Source organism: Pogona vitticeps, chromosome 11, assembly GCF_051106095.1.
Source record: "Pogona vitticeps strain Pit_001003342236 chromosome 11, PviZW2.1, whole genome shotgun sequence".
Lineage (NCBI taxonomy): Eukaryota > Metazoa > Chordata > Lepidosauria > Squamata > Agamidae > Pogona > Pogona vitticeps.
In genome coordinates this window covers 19,678,223-19,699,873 of record NC_135793.1, presented here as the reverse complement: position 1 = coordinate 19,699,873, position 21,651 = coordinate 19,678,223, and the positions used below count along the sequence as shown (strand labels likewise).

Genomic DNA, 21,651 nt, shown 5'->3' with positions numbered 1-21,651 from the left:
GCTCATGGAACTGTAGTCATAAACAGAAGGGCATAAACAACTGTTTGGTGGAATTTTGGCTGGGATTCAGCTATTGAGACTGTGATTTCAGTACTGTATTAAATTCTTCTGCTGAGCAATCTTCTCAGATTGATTTGGGAGTTACTATTTTTACAAGATTTTATGGCTGATGCAGATGATAAAACAAACTCCTATTAAATGGAAAATATAAATTAGAGAAAGAAGTTTGCAGGTTCTTAGACCCAATCATAACACTCACCAGGATGTGCCATGGAGACTGTGTTATTCCCACGCTTAGCATAGTTGTAGATGACAACAGCTTCTGCACCATGTTCAGCTGCACGATTAATCTTCTCGGTAAAAGTGCAGTTGCCTCTTGCGATCAGTGCAATCCACGGTGATGCAGTGGTGGGGAACTCAGTGTTCCAAGTGCAAGCTTGGTGGTTTGTGGAGTTGGGAGCAACTACGAATCCTTTGGCATAAGCCACTGGAGAGTGTACCCCATACAGGCCGCATTCACACCGGTCACTCTCTGTGGTATTGTTCAAAGCGTTGAAATAAAATAAGCTGACATTAGCCTTGATCGGAACAGCCTGCATAGCTCTCCATAATCCAGTGAGAATCAGGAGGCAGATGGACCTGGATTCTCTCCCCCAATTCATTGTTTGGTCATATAACCATAACCTTCAAAGGCACAGATACTTTCAAACGCTGTTGGTTTGCTGCTTCTGTGAGTGGTCTGAAATTTCAGTCCCAGGCAGGTAAGGAACACCACTCCTCCCAGCTTCATTAGATCTTGTGTTGCATCAGCTCCATTTCAGCTGACTTATCCCGAGGGAATAAAAACTGCCTGATGGTAGACACACAGTACAAGAAACACATGCCTGTAACCTTCACCCTGTTTACTGTTGACTCTGCACTACCACACCTTTAGTTGTGGCTGCTATGTAACAGCTGTGCAAATTTTGTTGACTAAAGGTTTTAATGATGTTATAAAACCCCTCCCAGTCTCTGCTCTAAACAAAACAGAATGTCTGCTTTTTAAAGGAAAAAAAATCAGAAAAGCATGATCAGGGGGGCGTAGGGGGGCACTGATGTGCAGACCTACAGATTATGTAGGACTGGAGCTCCAATCATCCCTAGACAGGTTGGTCAATGGGAAGAAAAGCTGTGAACCTCAGGCCAACATGTACAGGCCCACACTTTGACCACGAAAGTTGCTCCAACCAGAAGGGAAAAAAACAATGACCGTTTTAGGGACGGAGAAAAGGGCAGATTATAAAGGAGAGAAAATATTCTGAACAAAACTAGGAAGGTTTATTGGTTTGCAATGATAAACCAGGTAGATGTATCTTAGATTAAAATTTCTTACAACCAAGTCTCCTATTTTTCCCCAGAGCAGAAAAGTTACATTTCAGTTCCCTTTGGGCTCTCAGTCTTTATGCAAGACCAAGAGCCTGTTTGCGTTAATATATAGCATAGCATGTCTTCTCCCAGAAACCATTTGTTCTGTGATATCTTTTGCCAATCCTATTAAATCCACATCAGAATGGAAACAAGCTACCTAATAGCATTTAAACAATTTGCTTCATTACTATGGCTTTGCTTCTTCCTCTTTTGGTTGCCACCCTGCTTTGCCCAAGTGCCCTTCCTTAACTGCAACAGTCAAAGATGCACTAACCCCATCCCCTTCACCAAATCTTTCCTGCATGGCAATTTTATCACTCTCTCCTATAATGGGAGAGTGCTCCCCCCCACTAAAAGCTAGACTCAGTGGGCAAAGAGCAACATGTACTGTATAGGGCTTGGAGCTCTCCTTTCGTACATACACGTCAGTTGTTTCTGGTCCCCAAGCAACTACCACGTACCACAAGACTCATGCCCTAAAGCACTACTAAAGAAAAGTTTAAGTAAATCCCACATTTGTTTTTGCTTTTTAATTGCAACCTCCATACTGTACAGCCTCTCATGCGATAAATGTTTGCAAAATAATTCCAACACATACCATATACTGTACTGTATATCCCTTCTGCACATCGGTCTGGAAATCCAACCACTCACAATGCAATTAAATCCCAGTGTCAGTGTTAAGGTCAGCCGCATCTTACATTCTGAAAATGTAAGAGCTTAGAGAGGAAAACACACGTAAGTGAGCTGAAGCATGCAGTTGGCATTGTTGTTTTATCTCATGTACAGTGGGGTCTTGACTTGAGAACTTAATCCATATTGGAAGGCGGTTCTCAAGTCAAAAAGTCTGTAGGTCAAGTCTCCATTGACCTACAGTGCACTGAAAACCGATTAATCCCGTAACAGGCCGTTTTTGTTCCATTTTGGTTTTTTTCTGGTCTGTAAGTCAATTCTCAGGCTGCAAGTCAAATCTAAATTTTGCGGCCAGAGAAGTCTGTAACTCAAAAAGTCTGTAAGTCAAGCCATCTGTAAGTCAAGGGTGCACTGTAGTATGTTTAGGGGGGGTGTATGTGCAAGAAATGAGCCATTCTATATCAGAGGCTGAGGAATATGGCACTCAGATTTCGGTGGGATGTGTCTCCCATCAGTCATCATGACTGATTATGCTGTCCACCTGAGAGTTGCAGTCCAATAACAATCATGAAGAACCATATTCTTCTCCTCACCCCCTTTTTACAGGCTTAGATCCACTCAAAACACAACAGTCTTGGGTGGCCAGCTCCTGTAGTTCTCTAAGCTGGCCATTTTATTGCCCCAAGTCTTCTTCAGTCTCAAAAGCTGGCTTGTGCTTCAATTTGTCCACTTTCATAAGAGATGAGGCAACATCTGTTAAGCAGCATAAGCCTTGTATAAATTTCTTTTTAAAGAAAAGCCTTGTTTCACCAGCACAAAACTGAGTCAATTGTTTTTTTTTTATTAAAGTACAGGGCGAAAAAACCTCTACACATTCCAAAATATCACATTACCGAAAATGTACAATTCTGAATATTTATAATACCAAAAAAACAACAAAATATCAATAAATTATTTTCATATCAATAGTGTACTGCAACAAAAGATGCAAAAAGACTACTCAGAGCCAATAATTAGGCTAAATTAAAATGTGCACTCACTCTTTTCCAACTCTGTTACACATATTCAACCCTATTGCATAGCACCTGTTTGAGGCCCCTTCTCAAAGCAGATGTGGGGATCTTTCACACCCTCAAATTACCAGTTCTGTATCAATGGCAGCTCCATTTTAGATCCATTTTTACATGAACCCAAAATATGCTTTTTCACGGAACGATGTTCTGTTCCAACTTCACCATCTTGGGACACAGCAAGATTAACAAACAAGCACACCGCCTGACCATATAATCATGATTTGGCACAGCAAACATTAAGTGCTGGAGAAGACCAAAGGCACAATCCTCTCAAGGTAGTGCCTTTGCCTGTGGGGAGGGATAAGTAATCACCTCGGGACAGAAGTAGCTCTCCCTATCCACTTTTTTCCTGTGTTGTTAGTGAATGAAATAATGGAACTTTCTGACAAGCCTATACTTTACCTTAGTTATAGATGCAGAAAAAATAGCTTCCTTTATTTAGATTATTCACTATGATCAAGGTTGGGAAACCAACAAGAAGTAGATGCCTAGCAATCAGGTATCAAAAGGTAACAGCCAAATTTCAATTCCATCCACTCACAGCGTTTCCTTTCCAACAACATGGAGCAGGATTTAAGCATTTAAATGGAAATATTTGCCACTTTGACCTTAACAATAAAGGTTGAGGAGCAAGACCAGGAGAACCCAACATGCAAAGAGTAATATTGGGGCGGAACATGCCCCAATGTATTCCCATACAGAAGTGTGCTCTCAGAAACCTTCTTTTACAACATTATTACTAAATATCCAAATTCTCTCTCTTTTGGAACAATGGCAGGACAGAATGCTGTTACGTTTAACAAAACAAATGGCTTGTCTTTGATACACTATATTTGCTTTGTTACATCAGCATCTGTTATTTTATACACTTTGTTAAGAAAAACTTCATTTTTATCTTCACTCAATGAGCATATATCCAGGATACAGATGACATGCTGTTTCTCCAGGTTAGCAGCTGCTTTAACAACTTCATCTTCTGTGCAAACACAGATAATGAAATCAGTATTAAAATGTTTAACAGGACTTCTGATACGTTCAGGAAAAACATCAATGTTAATAAGTTACTTTTTCAGTCGGCCATACTTCCCCAATGAGTGTAATCTAGAGTGAGAAAAGGGTGAAAGTTGTTCTACGCCTGCTGCGCTAATAATAAAAAGTCTTTTCACAGAAAATCTGACCTCCATGCCTGCTTCTGGGGGAAAAATGGTTCTACCCTCCATCCAGACCAAGAGTGAATTTAAGCACATTTTTTAAAACTGAAGACAATTTTTGTTGTATTAACAGGAAAACAACACTATATTTGGGAATTCTTAGTTCTAGAAAATATCTACGAAACCCAGAAGGAAGAAAAATGCCCAGCAAAATCAACATTTCCTATTTAAATTTATTATAACAAATAATACTTTTTTAAAAAACCACTTAAAATTTCCAGTTTTTTTTTAGAACTTGGTATGACCCATAAGGAGCCCCCAACAGAAGTTTAATTTTCCCATTTCTGAACATAAAAATCTAACATGACAAAATGATTTGCACAACTAAGGTTTTTGTTGTTATTTAAACTTTGTTTCTTGAGAGACTGGCAATTCTTTTGCCTGCCATAAGGGATGTTAGCACTAATAAGCATTTATACAGTAATTTGCAATCATCTATTAGGTTGTGGCCAAATATTCTAAACCAGTCCACTTTGCAGACACCACTATACAGCAAACACCTATAGGGGAAATATGCTTGTGGACATTTTGCTGCAATTTTTACAGCTGCAAGATAGACAGAAAAAGAAAAGTCTCTGAAAGTTTGTATTTGGTCATAGTAGTGCCATCTCTTCAGGGCGGCTATGTATTAATTCATTTAGACATTCATCAGTTTAAAACAGTGCACTGCTCAACATTGTAATGAGGACTGAAGAAACATACTGGGTAACAGAACTCTCATCTGGCTTAAAATAAAATTGTTCAGAAGGCAAATCTACAGTAATTGTGAACCACTAATACCACTCACCAGCATTCTCCAGAAGCTCCTACCTGAAAGTGAAAATACCTCAGAATGCCCTTCCTTGCCAGTGCTCTTCTGGGGATCTGAGTTGCTACTAGGATGAGAAAGCGCTCCACAACTTGGTAGGCCCGCTCGAAATAAATGGGAATCTTCAGGACAGCACATAGACAGGAATGCAACATCTATGGCTATGTCATGATTTATGCCTGTACAAAAGAGTTACCTTTTATTACTACCAGCTAATTTAGTAAACTGCTCAGTTGTTTTCATTCAGACTTTTAAAAGTAAAAGTAGCTTTAACACAAGCTTAAAGCTTGAGTTTATGTTGTTTGAAACAAGAATGTTCCTCATCCAATTACTCAGGTTTACCTTCTGCTGTTACTCTTGGTCAGATGGCCTTTCAAAGGCGTAGCAGCGTAACATAAAGCACCCCAGCTGAATTGCTTTTAGAGACCTATATCACTGAGTCCCCAACTTCAACATGAAGTATCCCATGCTAAGGTTGCTCTGACAATTATATTCACCTTCTGTGAACATTTCTAGAAATGTTCCACAGCATTTACAATAAATGTAGGGTTAAATTCATTTTTATCTGTTTAAATTGAACAGTTCAATTACTGGTAGAGCTAGTTATAGGGACTGAGAGTTGGGAGCCCTACTGTGTCTGTTCCAGCAGACAGAAGTGGTACAATGTCTGATTGCCACTGCGTGACAGTCCAAGGTATACAAGACATCAGCACAATAAAGGAAGGAAATAAGTTACAGCTGGTTGGTACAGTTTGATTGGTTAGAGTACCCCAGCCTTCAAATCCCCACTATGGGTCTCAGAAGAAGGGCCAGGTGTGATCACATGGTGAGTGAATCTGGCTGACAGGGCCATGCGTTCTGCCACCTACACAAGCTACACAATCCCAGGGTGTCATGGCTGAACAGATGAAGACCTCACTGAACACAACCAGGTCTCCAAGTGTTCCTTACGATATGCCTTCTGATACATTTCCCACATTCTTGAAGAACCAAAGTACTCTAAATTGCATAATGCCAGTGCTGCATAAACTGATAATACTACATACACAAAGCCCAAAGACCTGACCATTGCTTAAAGAACAACATTACGTTGGTCTTTCATGTGAAAGCATCTCAAATGTTTTGTTGTCTCAAAAATATTCACCCTACTGTTGTTTCACATTTGGGTCATCTTTCCTGGGTATAATTGCATGTATCCTTGTTCAGTTTCATTCCTTTCCCCATTTGTGTCCAGTTCTGCAGTTTGCAATAATATCAATACCATTTTGAAAAATGTATCTCAGTAAATCAACAGGTTAATGAATAGCTGATTTCTTTGTAAGTGCAAAGGGCATTAATTACGTAGTCAATGAGCTCGGTAACAATGAGCTCGGTAAGGATGGGAGATACTGTGACTGGGTTCCAAAGAATTACAGCAGGTAAGCCCCAGGACTTGTGCATAATCTTTTTTCTCTCCCAAATTATCAGATCATCATTTCACACTGCAAATTACTTTTTAAAATCTCTCCTGTTGTAATATGGAAGTGGCTTGCTTATCATACAAGCATGGAAGAGTTGCTGTTTGAAAAATAGTGGCCCCAAACTCTTCCTGAGTGTAATATGTGACAACTTATTCCTTGGTGAGGAAGGGCTTTTAACTGATGAATGCTGCACTTTTGTTTCATTGGTGTGTTTTAAAATTGTAATTACAATTTAATGCTTTTATTTGTCTTCTGTTATTTATACTCTTTTAACTCACATCTGTGGGAGAAAGATCGAATCCTGGGAGAAGAAGTAGCTTCTGTGGATCCTAGCCTATATTCTTCAGTTGCTTAACAAATAATCCACTACTTTTATTCACGACCTGTAAGCACTGGGTAGCACTTGTTCTTCTGTTAACATCCAGACTCAAAATGTTCACCTATCACAACTGTATGTAAGTCTGCCTTTGTAAAGGCTTATGGCCAGAAACAAAGAAGATACAATGAGTGTGAATTCTGCCTTGGAAATGTGGCAGCTTCTTACCGAGAATAGCCACTTCATAGTATTCAAGAGGACAGGCATTTTCAAAGTTATTCACTTCTCCATTCATAACACGGTCTGCTGGTTTGCATCTGGCTGCCTGAAGATTGCATTGTTGCATAAGGAATTCTTTGTGTATGTAATTAAATTTAGAAGGAAAGCTTTCTGGGAAAATGCTGCTGTAGTTCAAATGTTGTGTTAAATTGTCTTTTACTGCTGCCCAGAGATCGCTTTCCCAGGAATTATGGCACATCCTCTCTGCCTGAACTCTTTCAGACACATCAGCTGTTTTTTTGTTACCTGTTAATATAAAGATAGTAAATACATCATTAATCGTCTGTTAACAAGAGTCTCAACACTCATTGTCATTTTCAATACGAGCACTTCCTAGAATTTCTATTCTGCTTGGGAAAACAGAAAAACTTTGTCATACAGACCAACAAACCAGACAAAAAATAACTATCCTTTTTTAGCATGTAAAACCAGAGTTCCCGCCCTCTGTGAAACACCTGGAAAGACACAAATACATTACTCTCTGTCAGGCTACTGATGCAATTAAGTAATTCAAGTCACGCCCATTTAATTGGACTAATGATGAAAAGTTCCATGCCTAGGGCACTATAATCATTGGTAAACAATTCTGCTATATGTCTTGCAAGAAAGCTTTCATCCAAGTAGTGCTACTGCACTTAGAATTTGCACTGTGCTGCTATGCTGCACAAAAAACTACACTTTACCTAGATCTGTAACATATAAGCAAGCATGAAAGATGAGGAGGACTAATGCCTGGGTAAGGACCTGGCAATGCTTCTGCTAATTTAAAAATTAGTTTTCAAGAACTAAGGGATTTACTTGTATGTAGCTGTGCTGCTTCCTCCACATCTTGGCTTTCTTTTCTTGTACATGAGTTTTCTTGCAAAGGATTATGCAACCTACAAAAACTGAAGAACATTATTCTGAGGGTGACAAAACTATTTGACCATGACATCAACAATCACAAATGTGTATAAGTAGAGTTCTCAGAATACAGCTCCCTCCCTCCACAAAGAACAGAAATTGTCCTTAATGTTCTGGGGCCAGAGAAACAAAGGAGACAATAGCCTCTTTTTCTTTATTTCCAAACAGTTGTGCTGTGATAAATGCTCACATGAAATGGAATAAATAGCACTTGGATTGGGAAATAGACCTTTGACTGAATCTTTAATTCAACCTGTGCTTAAACTGAGATTAACTAGGCTATGGAAAAAAATACAGTCTCTTGTAGTGCTAACAGTAGATTTTGTGAGATTTGTGAATTTGGAGGAAGAAAGAATGAAGACTTCTCTCCAAGCTCCTCCGCCTTACCATTTAAAGGCATGCACAACTCTGAAATAATATTCATTCATTCATTCATTCATACTATTTTTTGCCCCACCTTTCCCCTAATATGACAGGAAAACGGCACCGGGGGAGAACGTTTAGCTGATCTTCCTGTCCCAATTTCTGCAACCTAATCCCTCCTCTCAATTGCTGATACCATTAACTGAAGAGTTCAACAAGATGATAGCAGCTCTGACTGGAGAACAGACCTAACACTTCTGCCCTGAGATACAAGAACAGGAAGAATGCTCCTAAGTTTGTGTAATCTGTACACTTTATATGTAATGCACACTCTTTTTCAAGAACTATTGTCAACACAAGCACCTCTATACAGAATCAGATAAAAATACTGCTAAAATTCCTATTTATAGGAACAACAGGTGATCCTGGAAATAAAGGAAACTTCCACCTTATCTTAGGTTTTATAGTAGAACCCGGGAGATTTGTTCAATGATCAACTGTGAATGCCTCAAATCATGAACAGTAATGAAACCTATATATAACATACAAGGAAGTGGGACAAAGGCCACATGGACCGCCCCTTGTTTGTTGTATATAGAGCTGCAGTAAACCACAGAGAACAGAAATCACGGATCCCAATCTCGCACAAAAAGTGATCCTACTGTATAGGTAAGTCTAGCCTGTCAATACCTTCTTGCTTCTCATTGAAGAGCGTGGCAGGAAATTAAACTGTTCAGGTCAGGCTCTATCATATGCAGGTCTCTTTTATTAGCTTCTATTTTCACAATGTGAACTACAATCTAGCATGCCTGTTTTCGCTGTTTTAACATGTAAAGCTTAATTTGCTAAAATGATACTGAAATTCAATAATGAAACCAATAATTTCGGCTAAACACATTGTATCTTCATGAAACAGCTGGGTAAACATTATGTTAAATGACAGATCATATTAAGATGAATTACTTTTCACATTCTTTAATCCATTCCCATTATAGAAACACAATGTGGTGTTTGAAGTTTCCAAAACACTTAAGTCACAGTCACCGATTCATGTGCAGTTTCTCTGGAAAGAATGTCGATGCTATTCTACTTCCCAGCCCTTGTCTTGACCTCATGTCTTTTCCTAGAGCTCATTAAATAATATTAATTAGTATCACTGAACCCATAACAGAGATCTGTCCTTTAATACTTATGCTCATATGCCTAGCAGCTTGATCATTTCATGGCTCCTAGGCATGCATACAGAAACAGTACTATCATCACAACTGAAGAGGCTAACAAAGAAAGAATCATCGTCGTGGACAGAAAATAGATTCTACATTTCCCGAGGTGAAACATTGATATCACTACATAGGAGGCTGACAGGCAAATGTTTACATACAAGTCTTTAAAATACTTTTTAGAGACTCATATCTTCAAATTCTCCTAAAAACACCAGAAGGAATCAGATGAAGGGACTTCCTGCAGACTTGTAGAACAGAGTACAGTGGTGTCTCGCATAGCGAGGTTAATCCGTTCCGGATTAACCCTCGCTATGTGAAAACATCACTGTACGGAACGGGGAAAGCCACTGGAACGCATTAAACTTAGTTTAATGCGTTCCAATAGGCTCCAAAACTCACCGTTCAGCGAAGTTTGTCCATAGCTGGCAGCCATTTTCGCGCCCTCGGCAAAGCGATTTTCGGCCATAGGGGCCATCGGTATGCGATCGCATTTGCGATCGCTGAAACCTCCTCGCTATGCGGATTCGTCGTTCTATGGTGCACTCGTTAAGCGAGGCACTACTGTACAGAGAAATGCCAGAAGCACTGAACGACTATATCTATCCCTCCAAAATATATGGACTAGCAAAGCTGGGCATGGCCCAGCTTCAAGTACTGGCACTACTGCAAAGCAGAGACATCACCTTGCCAACAAAGGTACACATGGTCAAAGCTATGGTTTTTCCAGTAGTGATGTATGGAAGTGAGAGCTGGACCATAAAGAAGGCTGACCGCCGAAGAATTGATGCTTTTGAATGGTGGTGCTGGAGGAGGCTCTTGAGTCCCCTGGACTGCAAGGAGAACAAACCTATCCATTTTGAAGGAAATCAATCCTGAGTGCTCACTGGAAGGACAGGTCCTGAAGCTGAGGCTCCCATACTTTGGCCATCTCATGAGAAGAGAAGACTCCTTGGAAAAGCCCCTGATGTTAGGAAAGTGTGAAGGCAAGAGGAGAAGGAGACGACAGAGGATGAGGTGGCTGGACAGTGTCATTGAAGCGACAAACATGAATTTGACCAAACTCTGGGAGGCAGTGGAAGACAGGAGGGCCTGGCTCCATGGGGTCACAAAGAGTCAGACAACAAAAGGTTGCAAAGACATGTAAGATGAAAACAGCCTTTTAAAAAATTATTTGGAAAGGACCAATCAAAAATTTCTCCAAAGAGAAGAGCAAAAGCATATTGGAAGTTTCCTCATCTCTTTAGATTTGAAGACAAATTCTTTAATTTTTGTACTTAGCACTGAAAAATACCCAACACAATAAAACTATCACTGAGAATTTGCCACTCACAATATTTTCTTGCCTGCTGATCTTGTGAAGTGTGAACGTTGAGAAGGTATTAGAGGAGTGCTTCTTGTCCTTTAACAAAAGTAGAAAATCTGTATTAATTTATTTAGCAAGCAGTGTTGATCTCCAAATAAAACTCTGAACTTCCTGAATGGGATGTGCAGAACTCTGAATAGATTATTAAGCACTGTTGTAAGATCCAAGGACAATTTAGGGGAACTGGGGTATTCAACAGCTGGAGTAACAATGTGGAGAAAACTAACCCAGACAACACGTGCATCAGAGTTCAATATGCCCAGCAATGTGTGGAAGAAATTACTCACAAGGAAAAGATAATGTGGCTGATGTAGCACCATTCGGTCCAAATTTATATAATTTATTTCTTTTAATATCTAAGTAATCATCTATTGTTGCATTTTATATGTATCCTTGATTAATGCTTTTAATGTTTTACAAGTGAATATTAATAAATCCTACTGTATTAAAAAATCCTACCAGAAATATATACATACATAGTACTTTGGTATTTTAAACTAACTGCATTACGATAGTGAGTGATGGCAGTGTTGAATCCTATCACATCACTGATGGGGCAGAGTGCCACTGGGAAGACGAGAGACACTCTGCTTGTTCATGTGTGGGGACTTAATCCACAAGGGTTAAAGGATTTAAAGAAGCCCACAGAAATTCATGGAACAGATTTGAACAATCCTGCCTAATTATAATATTTAGTACTGCTTTACTTGCATCAAATCATAATTTTGGTTTTTATTGCATGAAAACAATTTTATAGCACAATAGGAGCAAGGTACAACATTAACTGAAATACAGTGGTGCCTCGCTTAACGATTACCTCGTTAAACAATGAAACCGCTTGACGATGAAGTTTTTGTGATAGCAAAAACCGCTTAATTTATTTTAGCAAGGTTATTCTGATCACCTATCTTTCTCTATCAGCTACTGCTAATACAAATGTGATTTCTATTGCTAATGAAAAAAGATAACCTAAACTTTGGGCATTGCCTGATTCAAAACTCTTGTGCAATGTATTTGTAAAGTAAATAGTTCATATTTCATAGGTACCTTATTTGCTCCGAGAGGAGTCAGCAGAGGCAGTATTGTGACCTAAGATATACAAATGCCTATAAAAACAGAGAAGGGCAAATGGAATCTGTTCCACTTTGTGGAAACCACTTACTCCACATCTGCAATCTTTCTCTTTGCATGACCTCTTCTGGTCTCTCTGTGTTGCTGCTGCACAGAGGACGGTGACTTTTGCACTGAAGTTGCTTCTCTGGCTTGCCGATACTTTCTACTTCTCACTTTAATGGGGTCATTTTCTTCCACACTAGTCTGTAATTCTGATCTGTCCATCTGTAAGGATTAAATAATGGCCAAAAATTTGCCTTAGGAAAAATAATTCCTTAGAAAATCCAGCACTACAAAATAGAAGGAGGGGTCTATGGAGAATTCACTTTCTTACAACTATGGCCTACATATTTTGAGTTCTCTTAAAATACTTGATCACCAATTTTTAGTCTTTTAATATTTCTGCCGCTTAAATGACTCACTCTATAATTACAGTTTTAAATACATCAAGACAAAAATATCAGGCCTCTTTAAAAACACCACCAATGAACACGAAGTCATTAAAACTTTTTTAGGTTTTTAAAGTACGACTTTCAAGCTCCACTTGTTCTGAAGGCAAGAAATACAAATTGTTAATCAAGAGACATTGTCTGCGGGTTCTCTGAATTCAAATGCTGAAGATCTCAATTGTAATTATGATCATAGTATCGTAAGTACTATACTATTAATTCTCAAGCACCATACCTGCGTTAGTTCCCCTCCTGAGGCATCTTGAGATGTACTGCTACAGCTGACATATCTTATAGCACTAATTATCCCCTGAAAAGCAATGCGCTTGTGCTCCCTGTAGTGCAGGCTTTCAATCTCCTTCTCCATTTCATTGATGGTTGTCAAAATCGATTCAACTGCAAACAGCAATCGCATGAAACTTAGTTTTAAAGAAGCAATACTACCAAAAAATATGAATATGGGAGTCATAAGATAAATAACTTAATGCTCAGTTATTGTTTTTCCAATGGCACAAAAAAAAAAACTGAAGAATTCTTATTTGCAAAAACATATGAGAAAAGCAGACTTTCCAATAGATTGAAGTAAATGCAAATAGGACTGTGTAGTTGTTTTGGTAAAACGTTCACCACCAAAGTTCCTTTGCTTTTATAAGATACCCTCAGACCAACTGTGACTGCTCTGTGCTACTTTGAAAGCCACATCTAGATATGATTAGTATTCAAAAGCATTCTCTGTCCTTGCAGTTACACTGTGATGTTTACATAAATGATATGACCTACTGCCAATTTAAGTCAAAGTCAGAAATAAAGCCACAATCCAGTTTGCAGTAGCATCAATCAGCTTCTGACAATCCTTCAAAAGTCAAATGGTTAAGTCAGTCACAGGGACTGAGGAATAGGTAGAATAAAACCACTGCTGTAACATCCAGGCCATGGCTTAACTGTAAATGTTCAACTTCTACCTGAATAATGAAGAGTTGCCAAGAAATGTCTACTTTCCTAGTATGACTATTATGAGAATGATGGAAGGTGAAACAAAGTGAAACACAGTACCTTTAATTTTTTTACAGTACTTCAAAAATGTGTCTGGAACTGGAGGGAAAGGATAATATCCTCCCATAGTGGCCTTCTCCTGACATGAAGCTTCCTTCTGAGTTTTAATCCACTGGATAAACCTTTTCACTTTGCTGTCTTTTGTGTATGGCTGTCCTTTGTGCCACCCTGTCACGAAAAATAAAAACACTATCTGAGGTATAACAAACGGAATTAAAAAATTAAAGCAGTAACTTTTAAAAGTGGCTGTGCTAGATTGTTAGTAATCAGTTCAATGCTGATATAACCTGTTCTCATTGTCAGGTGATTCTATGAAAGATACAGTGGAATTGGTAAATTAATGATGGCACTGGAATGGTTTCAGTAAATAAATGTGGGGAGATAAAGAACTGCAACTTCTAACCTCCACCTACATGAGGTCCAATTATAATCTTGTACTTTCTTAGAGATGTACTTTCATCTCTCTTCTGTACTCCTAGTCCAATCTCTAAGACTCTTCAGGTACATGCAATGCCAGCCCAAATCCAATTCACAGAATCCTAGGGCTGTGGTGGTACATTAAGAAACCATTACTACGTAACATTAGAGATTTTAATATATTTTTGGATAAACTCTGGAAATGGCTAGTATTAAAGCAGGTCCTAGCAACAGATTGCTGATGCTGAACAGGAATTAACAAGGTTGACAGTTCTGAGAAACACAAAAAGTGAAGCCTAACCAAGTGGGAGCATTACAGCTGCTTGTGATTAATCCTATCTGTTCAGTTTCTATTGTGGAGAGGAACTGCAAATACTGAATTATAATTCATTGAGTGGATGGTTAGGAGCTCATAGGTCTGTTTTGAAGATACTAAAAGAAACAAGCAGAAAGCTAGTTATACAGAGTGGAAAGTGCTTGTTATGATTAATACTGATTAGTTATGAAGTGACTGATTTTTGAGAATAAAGTTACCTGTAATAAACATCTGACTTTCATTAGATGTCGTCAGATAAACTGTAGAGGAACCATTCTCAGCAGTATCTCGTATCACTCTCAACTGTGTACATACCAAATATGTCACTGGAGATGGAAAGAGAGTGCCGTAATTTTTTTGTAAAGTTTATTCAGTTATATTATTTCACACAGCTCCTCTATGTTGCTTATATGTGCTCAAGAATAAAAAAATACAATTCTATGAGCTCTGATTAAAATAAACTCTTTTTTAAAATAAAAGCTATCAATCACAGAAAAAATATTCACTATTATCACTTGCACTATCTAGAATTCATGGTTCAAACTCACTAACGTCATTATTCTTCCTAAAATTTCTCAAGTATTCAGAAAACTGGTTGACTCAGGTCTTGTACTTACAAACAGCAGATTAAGAGATAAATGTGTCTCTGGCTACACTATGTCAGATTGCAGGCAAGGTCTAACATGATCTGGTGTCTTCCCAATACTCAGAAATATTAACATAGAAAATTAAAAGTCAAAGAACATCATTCAAGCCTAACTATCTCAATGACACAAGACTTTTTGATGCATAAGAATTTTTTCCAGAGAAGGAACATTGTAACATGCGGACTTATTTTACAAAGCACAGAGCAGATACAGTGGGAACAAACATAGGACTAGATGGACCCTCTTGGACCATCCTAGTGCAGACCTTGCTCTTTTAAGGCTATGAATTTTAGATTACCCAATGAGCATGTGGTGGGGGCTGAATTACATGATACAGTTCACCAATTAGGATATTCATGAGCAAATAAACTTGTCTACACTGCCATGTGTAAGAAAGGTATACGTATTTATTTTGCTGTAACTGTAATTTTAAATTATGGGAGACTGGAAGAGATGAATCCCTGGGTTCCTCGCAGTTCCTTATTTCTACTATTCATACAGGAAAATCAGAAGCTGCTTCATGTGTCTTAATCATTCCCAAAGTCTTTGAAATGTAAAGCAGATCTTTTAAATCACTATTAAAATAGGAGGAATATCTTCAAAACAAATACTTGGATGAATTTGTTCAAATATCTCTGGCTGAGAGGTAGCAAACAATTCCAATATGAAAGGCTGGTCCGAGGTCCCATCAAGAACATGCACCCAGCGATGGATCCAAAAATCATCCCCATGGTCTGCAAACACAATAGAAATGCTGCTAAGTGCTTTAAATACATAATTTTGTAACCAAAATATGAGATATTTCAAGCTTACAAAATACCCCTTTTTCTGGTGCGTTCAGTCCTTCCTACATATTGTACCAGTCCAATAATATCACAGGAATGACCATCTGGTAAGCTATCTAATTCTGATCTGAAAGAGATGGAAAAATAGGAGTTGTATAATAAAACAGATCTGATTATTCAACATGAATCCACTGCTTGACCAGACGTATCTACTTATAAACATTTCTCAACATTATCTAGAAAAAATAATGTACTGAGGGCTGTTGAATAATTATTTATTCCTAAAATACAAAAGTTATTTTATTCTCCCCCTTCTCACACTCTATAATGTTGACTTCCATTTTCTATATGGCTATGAAAAACAGTATATTAAAATAAAACACAGGGGAAAAAACCTAACCTTGTTATAAACCGATATTTAACTTCAGGTAACTTCCAATCTGCTTTAACTTTATTTTCTGGAATGATGGTTATTTTAGTTGGAGGGTCTCGAACATTCAAAGTGATTTCTAGGGGGGAAAAGACCATGAGAACATTGACATTTCACTTTGCTTGAGATACGGGCTACATGAATAATACAGTCCTGCTTTCATTTATATAAAACAAATGTCTTTATTAAATTTAATTAGCTTAATTGGAACTCTTTTGACAGAACAAATTATAAATCACACAAACAAAAACATGGTACCAGAAGAGCGTTCCTAAAAAGGCTGCGTACCTATTCAGTTGTTTTAACTGTTCTGATAACTACTTTTTATGTTAGGGTCCCTTCCAAGATAATCCAGATCAAAAATATATCACACAATATATTAGAGTGGTGGTAATCATATGCAGATTGAATTGCTAAGGCACACAGAAGATACAAAAATGCTGAAGCAAAAGCTTTAGCTGTGGTTCTTTCTTCTTTCATCTGTTTTTGAGAAACAACCCAATACTGTATCTAGCAATGTTTACACATCTACAGTTATACACCTATGGATTTTTGGGTGAGAGGTGAGTGTATTTGATTACATCAAGCTGCAAGGAGTTATAATAGGCATTTTGTACAGCCAATATTCACTCTACTTCCATATCCCTAGAGATAATGTACCATTACTAGACATAACATGCCAGGATAGGTAACATATTTCACTTGCAATGTTACTCTGAAAATAAGAAAACACATCTGTTTATGTGAAAGGAAATGTATATTAACCTATCAGATGTTTTTGCCATGCTACTCTTTTTATTAAGCACTTAAGTAGCTCATACTATACTTGAAAACAATGGATACTCTTTATTAAACTATGAAAAACTTTATACCTTTGAGAAATACGTAATGGGTTATTTTGCACACTGCATGAGCATTTTATTTGTGCCACAGCAAGCCCACTGTTCAGCCTGGAAAGTTCCTGGATTAATTTGCACCTATCATTATTAATTTCATCTGGTCCTTCTCCTCCCCCCACCCCCACTTTTGATTTCTTCCTCTCCCCTTCATAATGTGAACTCTATTAGCACATGTTGAAAGCAGAAAGTTGGTTTCACTCATTTACTGGAAATATGTGTGCTTGCAAAGAGTATCAAATTGACAAACCTATATCTATTACAGAGAGACAATTAAAATCACTGTCAAATTGCTGTTATCATTATCAAAGTTTTCATTTATTGTTCCTTCTATCCTAACAAAACATCTAATTTCTTGCTGATCCATTATATAGAAATGTCAGGTGCTAAGATGTGGTCTTTTAGCAAAACAGTTGTACTCCAACTGTGCCTCTTTTAACAGGAAATAATGATATGTTTCAGAAGAAAACATCTATGTCCCAAATTCTGATTTCAGCATGCCTTAATATCAGCATAACGAATGACCAAATAGATATGCCATATTCATGCTTGAGATACTCAACCTATTGAGCAGAACCTCTTCAAATGCAAATCTCCAGGAGCTGGCTGTGTTTTAAAAGGGTAACTTGTTTTAACAGCATATTGTTCAAGGAGCAGCACTGTGCCAATCTTCATACTCTTATACCACTCAGGGCATAAAGAGTTCCAAAGAACCATTGACATCATACCAGAACGATCAGCCACTTCAAAATAGGCCTAAAAATTAACAACATGTGCCAGAGTTTAGCAACCATATGGAAAAATGAACTTATTTGTTGCTCGAATGTTGCTCATATTTTCAAATGTCAGGCTGAACTGTATCTTGCAAGCTGTATCGTGCAAGATGCAGTACAGAAACAGAAGTGATACTGCTTTTTTCTGGAATTTTTATACATATAAGTCAGCAATCCTATACATCTACCTGGTAGTATATCCTCACTGAATTGAGTGAAACTCACTTGTTAATAAATAAGCATAAAAAGCTGGAGTGCTTCCACTGAAATAAATAAAACTGTCTTATGCTTAGGTCTGCAGATTAAGACTTAAAGAATGGAATGGGGGATGGGTGGGAGGCAAAAATGCTTCATAAAATAGAAACAAAGGTGATTACAGTAGATCTTTTCAAAGAAAGGTTATCATATGGCTTAGAAATTAAACAAACATGACTCAAACCTAGCAAATATCATGCAAGCTCTGGAGTGAAGATGAAATCCAATGCAATGGGGTGGAAGAATTTTTCCAAAGAAAGGAGGCATGCCCCCATTTCTATCTGTTAGTACGTTACTGACAATGACTGCAATGACGAAATAAATAAATAAATAAAAAGAAAGAACTGCAGGGCTAGAAGGAACCCTATGGATCGAGTCAAGCCCCTGTCCAGAAGGCAACAGTGGGGAATCAAACTCCCAACCTAAAACCAGAGCTATTTCCAAAGCTAGCAAAATAAGAGTAGGACATGCTTATTACACTGTTCAGTTTTCTACTCGGAAAGGCTTTAAAAAAAAAAAAACCTCTAGATCAGGCTTGTCCAACCTGCGGCCCGAGGGCTGCATGCGGCCGAGGTCAGCTCGTAATGCGGCCCAGCACAGTTTTTTTTATTTTTAAAGAAATTCTAAAGTTTCAAGTTACACTGCCGGCGCTTGCGGTCGGAATGTGGCCAGGGCATGTCACAACAGTAGAGGGGGAGAGAGGGAAGGAAGGATTGGGAGGGGAGGGGACAGGGGGGCTGCGTGACTGCATTACGCCGTCCCCGTCAATACGTGGACCCCCTCCCGGCCCCATAAAGCCACCGGAGTCGAAGCTGGCAGCCTCTGCTGTCTGAGATCGCAGCTGCGGGTAAGCGTGCTTGGAGCGGGGCTGCGGAGGACGGCTAGGGTTGCCCCCCCCATGCGGCCCAAACCAAATGTATGTGCGGCCCAAACCAAATTTTCATCTTCTAATGTGGCCCACGGAAGGTGAAAGGTTGGACACCCCTGCTCTAGATTAACACAAACTACATTGTTATCTCATAGCAGTGCCCGATATATTTTTTTGTAACCACATTGTAAATGTTACATTTGTTCTGGTTAGTTGTGATGGTTTCCTAAAGGAATTATTCAGCACTACAGTACTGTATTTGTTAACAATTAGACTCAATATACGACACGAAAACTTTAAATCTCCTCCTACTAGAACCCTGGCATCAGAATAGCAGATGTCCTACCTGATATGGTACATTTAGTTTTGTGTCAGGTTTCCCATAGTATCGCAATCTTGCCTTGTGCATTATTCTAACAAGCAAGGGTGGGAAGTTGGTTTTGGTCCTCCAGCTCATGTCCAAGTGAAAAAGTGAAATTAATTTGGATTCTACAAAGACAAGCAGAGACATACCATAAAACTGACAAGTCTGTTTTTATTACCCAAATATTTCTACAACACATGTTGTCAGAGTCCAAAGATTCAGTAAGAACCACTGGTCTCAAAACCTGCCACAGCAAGGTAAACTACCTTGATGATTACTACAATGTTGCTTCAAAAGCAAATAACTTTAGTAAACAAATAGCAGATTGTCAGCCCAGTATATATAACTGGTGCTAATAAACTTTATCAGAACAGGCTCCAACCCAGAAAAAAACAGCTTCTCAAGTTGGGGGTTGTTCAGTTTTGTTACACTGAAGACAAATATGAATCATTCTCCCTCATCTCATCTGCATGTCAGGATTCCCTCCTTGATGTTAGCTTGTACCTATATCACAAAAACAAGCTCTTAAAGCAGAAATTTGACTAAGACTCCCCCCTACTTGTACGCAGAATGCCTAGGCATGATCAGTGTTGACTTAAACTCAGTATTGCTGTGTAAACACGTTTGTTGAATCCTGGGTAGATAAAAATGAATGATTTTTTAAAAAAACAAGCTCTTAAAGCAGAATTTGACTAAGACTCCCCCCTACTTGTACACAGAATGCCTAGGCATGGATCAGTGTTGACTTAAACTCAGTATTGCTGTGTAAACACCATGTTTGTAAAATCCTGGGTAGATAAAAATGAATGACTTTTTTAAAAAAATCAAATTGATCTGATTTTTAAAAAAATTAAAATCAAATTTTAAATCATTAAAAAACCCCAGATTTTTTTAAAATGTAAATTGTTATTTTCAATCCACTTGATGAAAATCAAATCCACCATGACAGACTCTAACAGCGGAGCATACTAAATAATCCTACCCTATACAACATTCTGTTTATTTGGCCTCCCTTGGTTGCCGCAGCAGGGTACACCACTTACCATCGACACACACCTCTTGTGGTAACGGTGTCTGCACCCACATGTCCCCATAGGGATCCTCATTATTCCAAAGAGGGAGATAATGCTGTCTGCGTCCCTTTAGTGGTGCTGTGGTGGGCTTTTTGTTATATTCTCTCCATTCTTGGAGAGCAACCCCTAAATCTTGGAGAGGACCCAGGATTTCGAGTTGCTCAAGGCAGAGGAACCCGTAGCAAAGCTTCTTTTCATTATATATGTAGGAACACTGGGTGACCTTCACCTGCAAGCCGCAGCGAAGGGCATTTTTTTGGACCAGGCGGTTCAACTCGGGGGCCAGGTGGCATTTCTCCTGGTAAATGCCATCCGTGAGGGTCACATCATAGGAGTAGGAGGAGCAGGCCGAGGCCGGCGTGGGGCAGGGAGGGCCACCGGCTGGGGTTTTGGAGGCTGGGCTGGAGATTGGGGTCTCCGCCAAGTATCTTTCCAGCAGCAGCACCGTCACCGGCGGGGGGTCCCTCAGGGAAAGCCTGAGGTGGGAGGTGGCGAGCACTTCGTCAAACGTCCTCTGGATCCAGGAGTTCAGCTCGGGGGGGCCTGATCCACCGGGGATCTGGGCCCCCTCCTCTGGGGTCCCGTTTTCTGGGGCGCCCTGTTCACCCTCACTCCCCAACGTGGACGAGGCCCCCTCGGCCGCCCCAGCCTCTACCTCACCCCCCTCACTCGTGTCACCTTTCCTGGCTCTTGGGGACCCCCCGAACTCTGCCGCCCCCTCATTTCCCACGAGCCCCGAGGGGCCACTCGAGCCCCCTTTGTCTCGGGCCGCCTCCTCCTCCTCTGGCTCCCTCACAACTCTCGGCTCTTCGTCCATATCCCCCCCTTTTTTTCTCTCTCTAACAAGGCCCCACCCACCCAAGACCCCCGCAGGTTTCCCTCCCTGAGGGGAAAGTTGCTAGTCCTCCTCCTCCTCCCTCAGCTTCATCCGCGCTCCCCTCTTTTTCCCCGGCGCCCCACTCCCGGCAGTGGCCTGTCGCTTCTTTCGGTCCACCGCCACGCTGTCGCTAACTTCGAACAGTTCCGCGAAGCGGAAAGAGTCAAACTGAAGGGGCGTTAAGGGCGCGAGGAGGCGCAGGGAGCGCCTCAGGAAAAAGGCGCGCACTGAACGTTTCCGAGGCCGCCGCCATGTTTGAGGGGGAAAAAAAGGGAGGGAGGGGCGAAAGAAAAACT

The 21,651-nt window shown here is 39.6% G+C and overlaps 2 protein-coding genes across 4 annotated transcripts in view; both read right to left on the bottom strand.

Moving 5' to 3' along the window:
* The window catches only part of RNF128 (ring finger protein 128), a 53,188-nt gene extending 50,988 nt beyond the window's left edge, over window positions 1-2,200 (bottom strand). The window contains exon 1 of the mRNA XM_078380594.1: window positions 260-2,200. Coding sequence (XP_078236720.1) covers window positions 260-662 — 403 coding nt within the window. The 5' untranslated portion in view covers window positions 663-2,200. The remainder of the gene's footprint in view (window positions 1-259) is intronic.
* A 660-nt stretch (window positions 2,201-2,860) lies between these two features.
* On the bottom strand, window positions 2,861-21,414 carry RADX (RPA1 related single stranded DNA binding protein, X-linked). Of its 3 annotated transcripts, none has more exons than XM_020813939.3 (15): window positions 20,449-21,412; window positions 19,388-19,530; window positions 17,709-17,901; window positions 16,220-16,328; window positions 15,855-15,946; window positions 15,646-15,768; window positions 14,606-14,713; window positions 13,655-13,822; window positions 12,837-12,997; window positions 12,202-12,377; window positions 11,007-11,075; window positions 7,986-8,074; window positions 7,137-7,433; window positions 5,135-5,311; window positions 2,861-4,089 (listed from the first exon to the last, which is right to left on the bottom strand). In XM_020813939.3, the coding sequence occupies exons 1-15, from the start codon at window positions 21,293-21,295 to the stop codon at window positions 3,941-3,943; spliced, it is 2,901 nt and encodes a 966-aa protein (XP_020669598.3). In that variant the 5' UTR covers window positions 21,296-21,412; the 3' UTR covers window positions 2,861-3,940. The 3 variants fall into 3 exon arrangements, with proteins under 3 accessions (XP_020669598.3, XP_078236716.1, XP_078236717.1); XM_078380590.1 differs by having other exon boundaries at window positions 7,986-8,065; XM_078380591.1 differs by lacking the exon at window positions 2,861-4,089 and adding an exon at window positions 4,103-4,214 and having other exon boundaries at window positions 20,449-21,414.
* Window positions 21,415-21,651: the final 237 nt, after the last annotated feature.

Excerpts from the sequence above, each read along its gene's own strand:
- RADX (XM_020813939.3), bottom strand. The coding sequence starts at position 21,295 with ATGGACGAAGAGCCGAGAGTTGTGAGGGAGCCAGAGGAGGAGGAGGCG. Across the intron at positions 13,823-14,605 it reads AAGTCAGATGTTTATTACAG|GGTGGCACAAAGGACAGCCA; the intron begins GTAACTTTATTC and ends TTTTCGTGACAG. Across the intron at positions 7,434-7,985 it reads AGCAGCACAGCTACATACAA|GTAACAAAAAAACAGCTGAT; the intron begins GTAAATCCCTTA and ends TTATATTAACAG.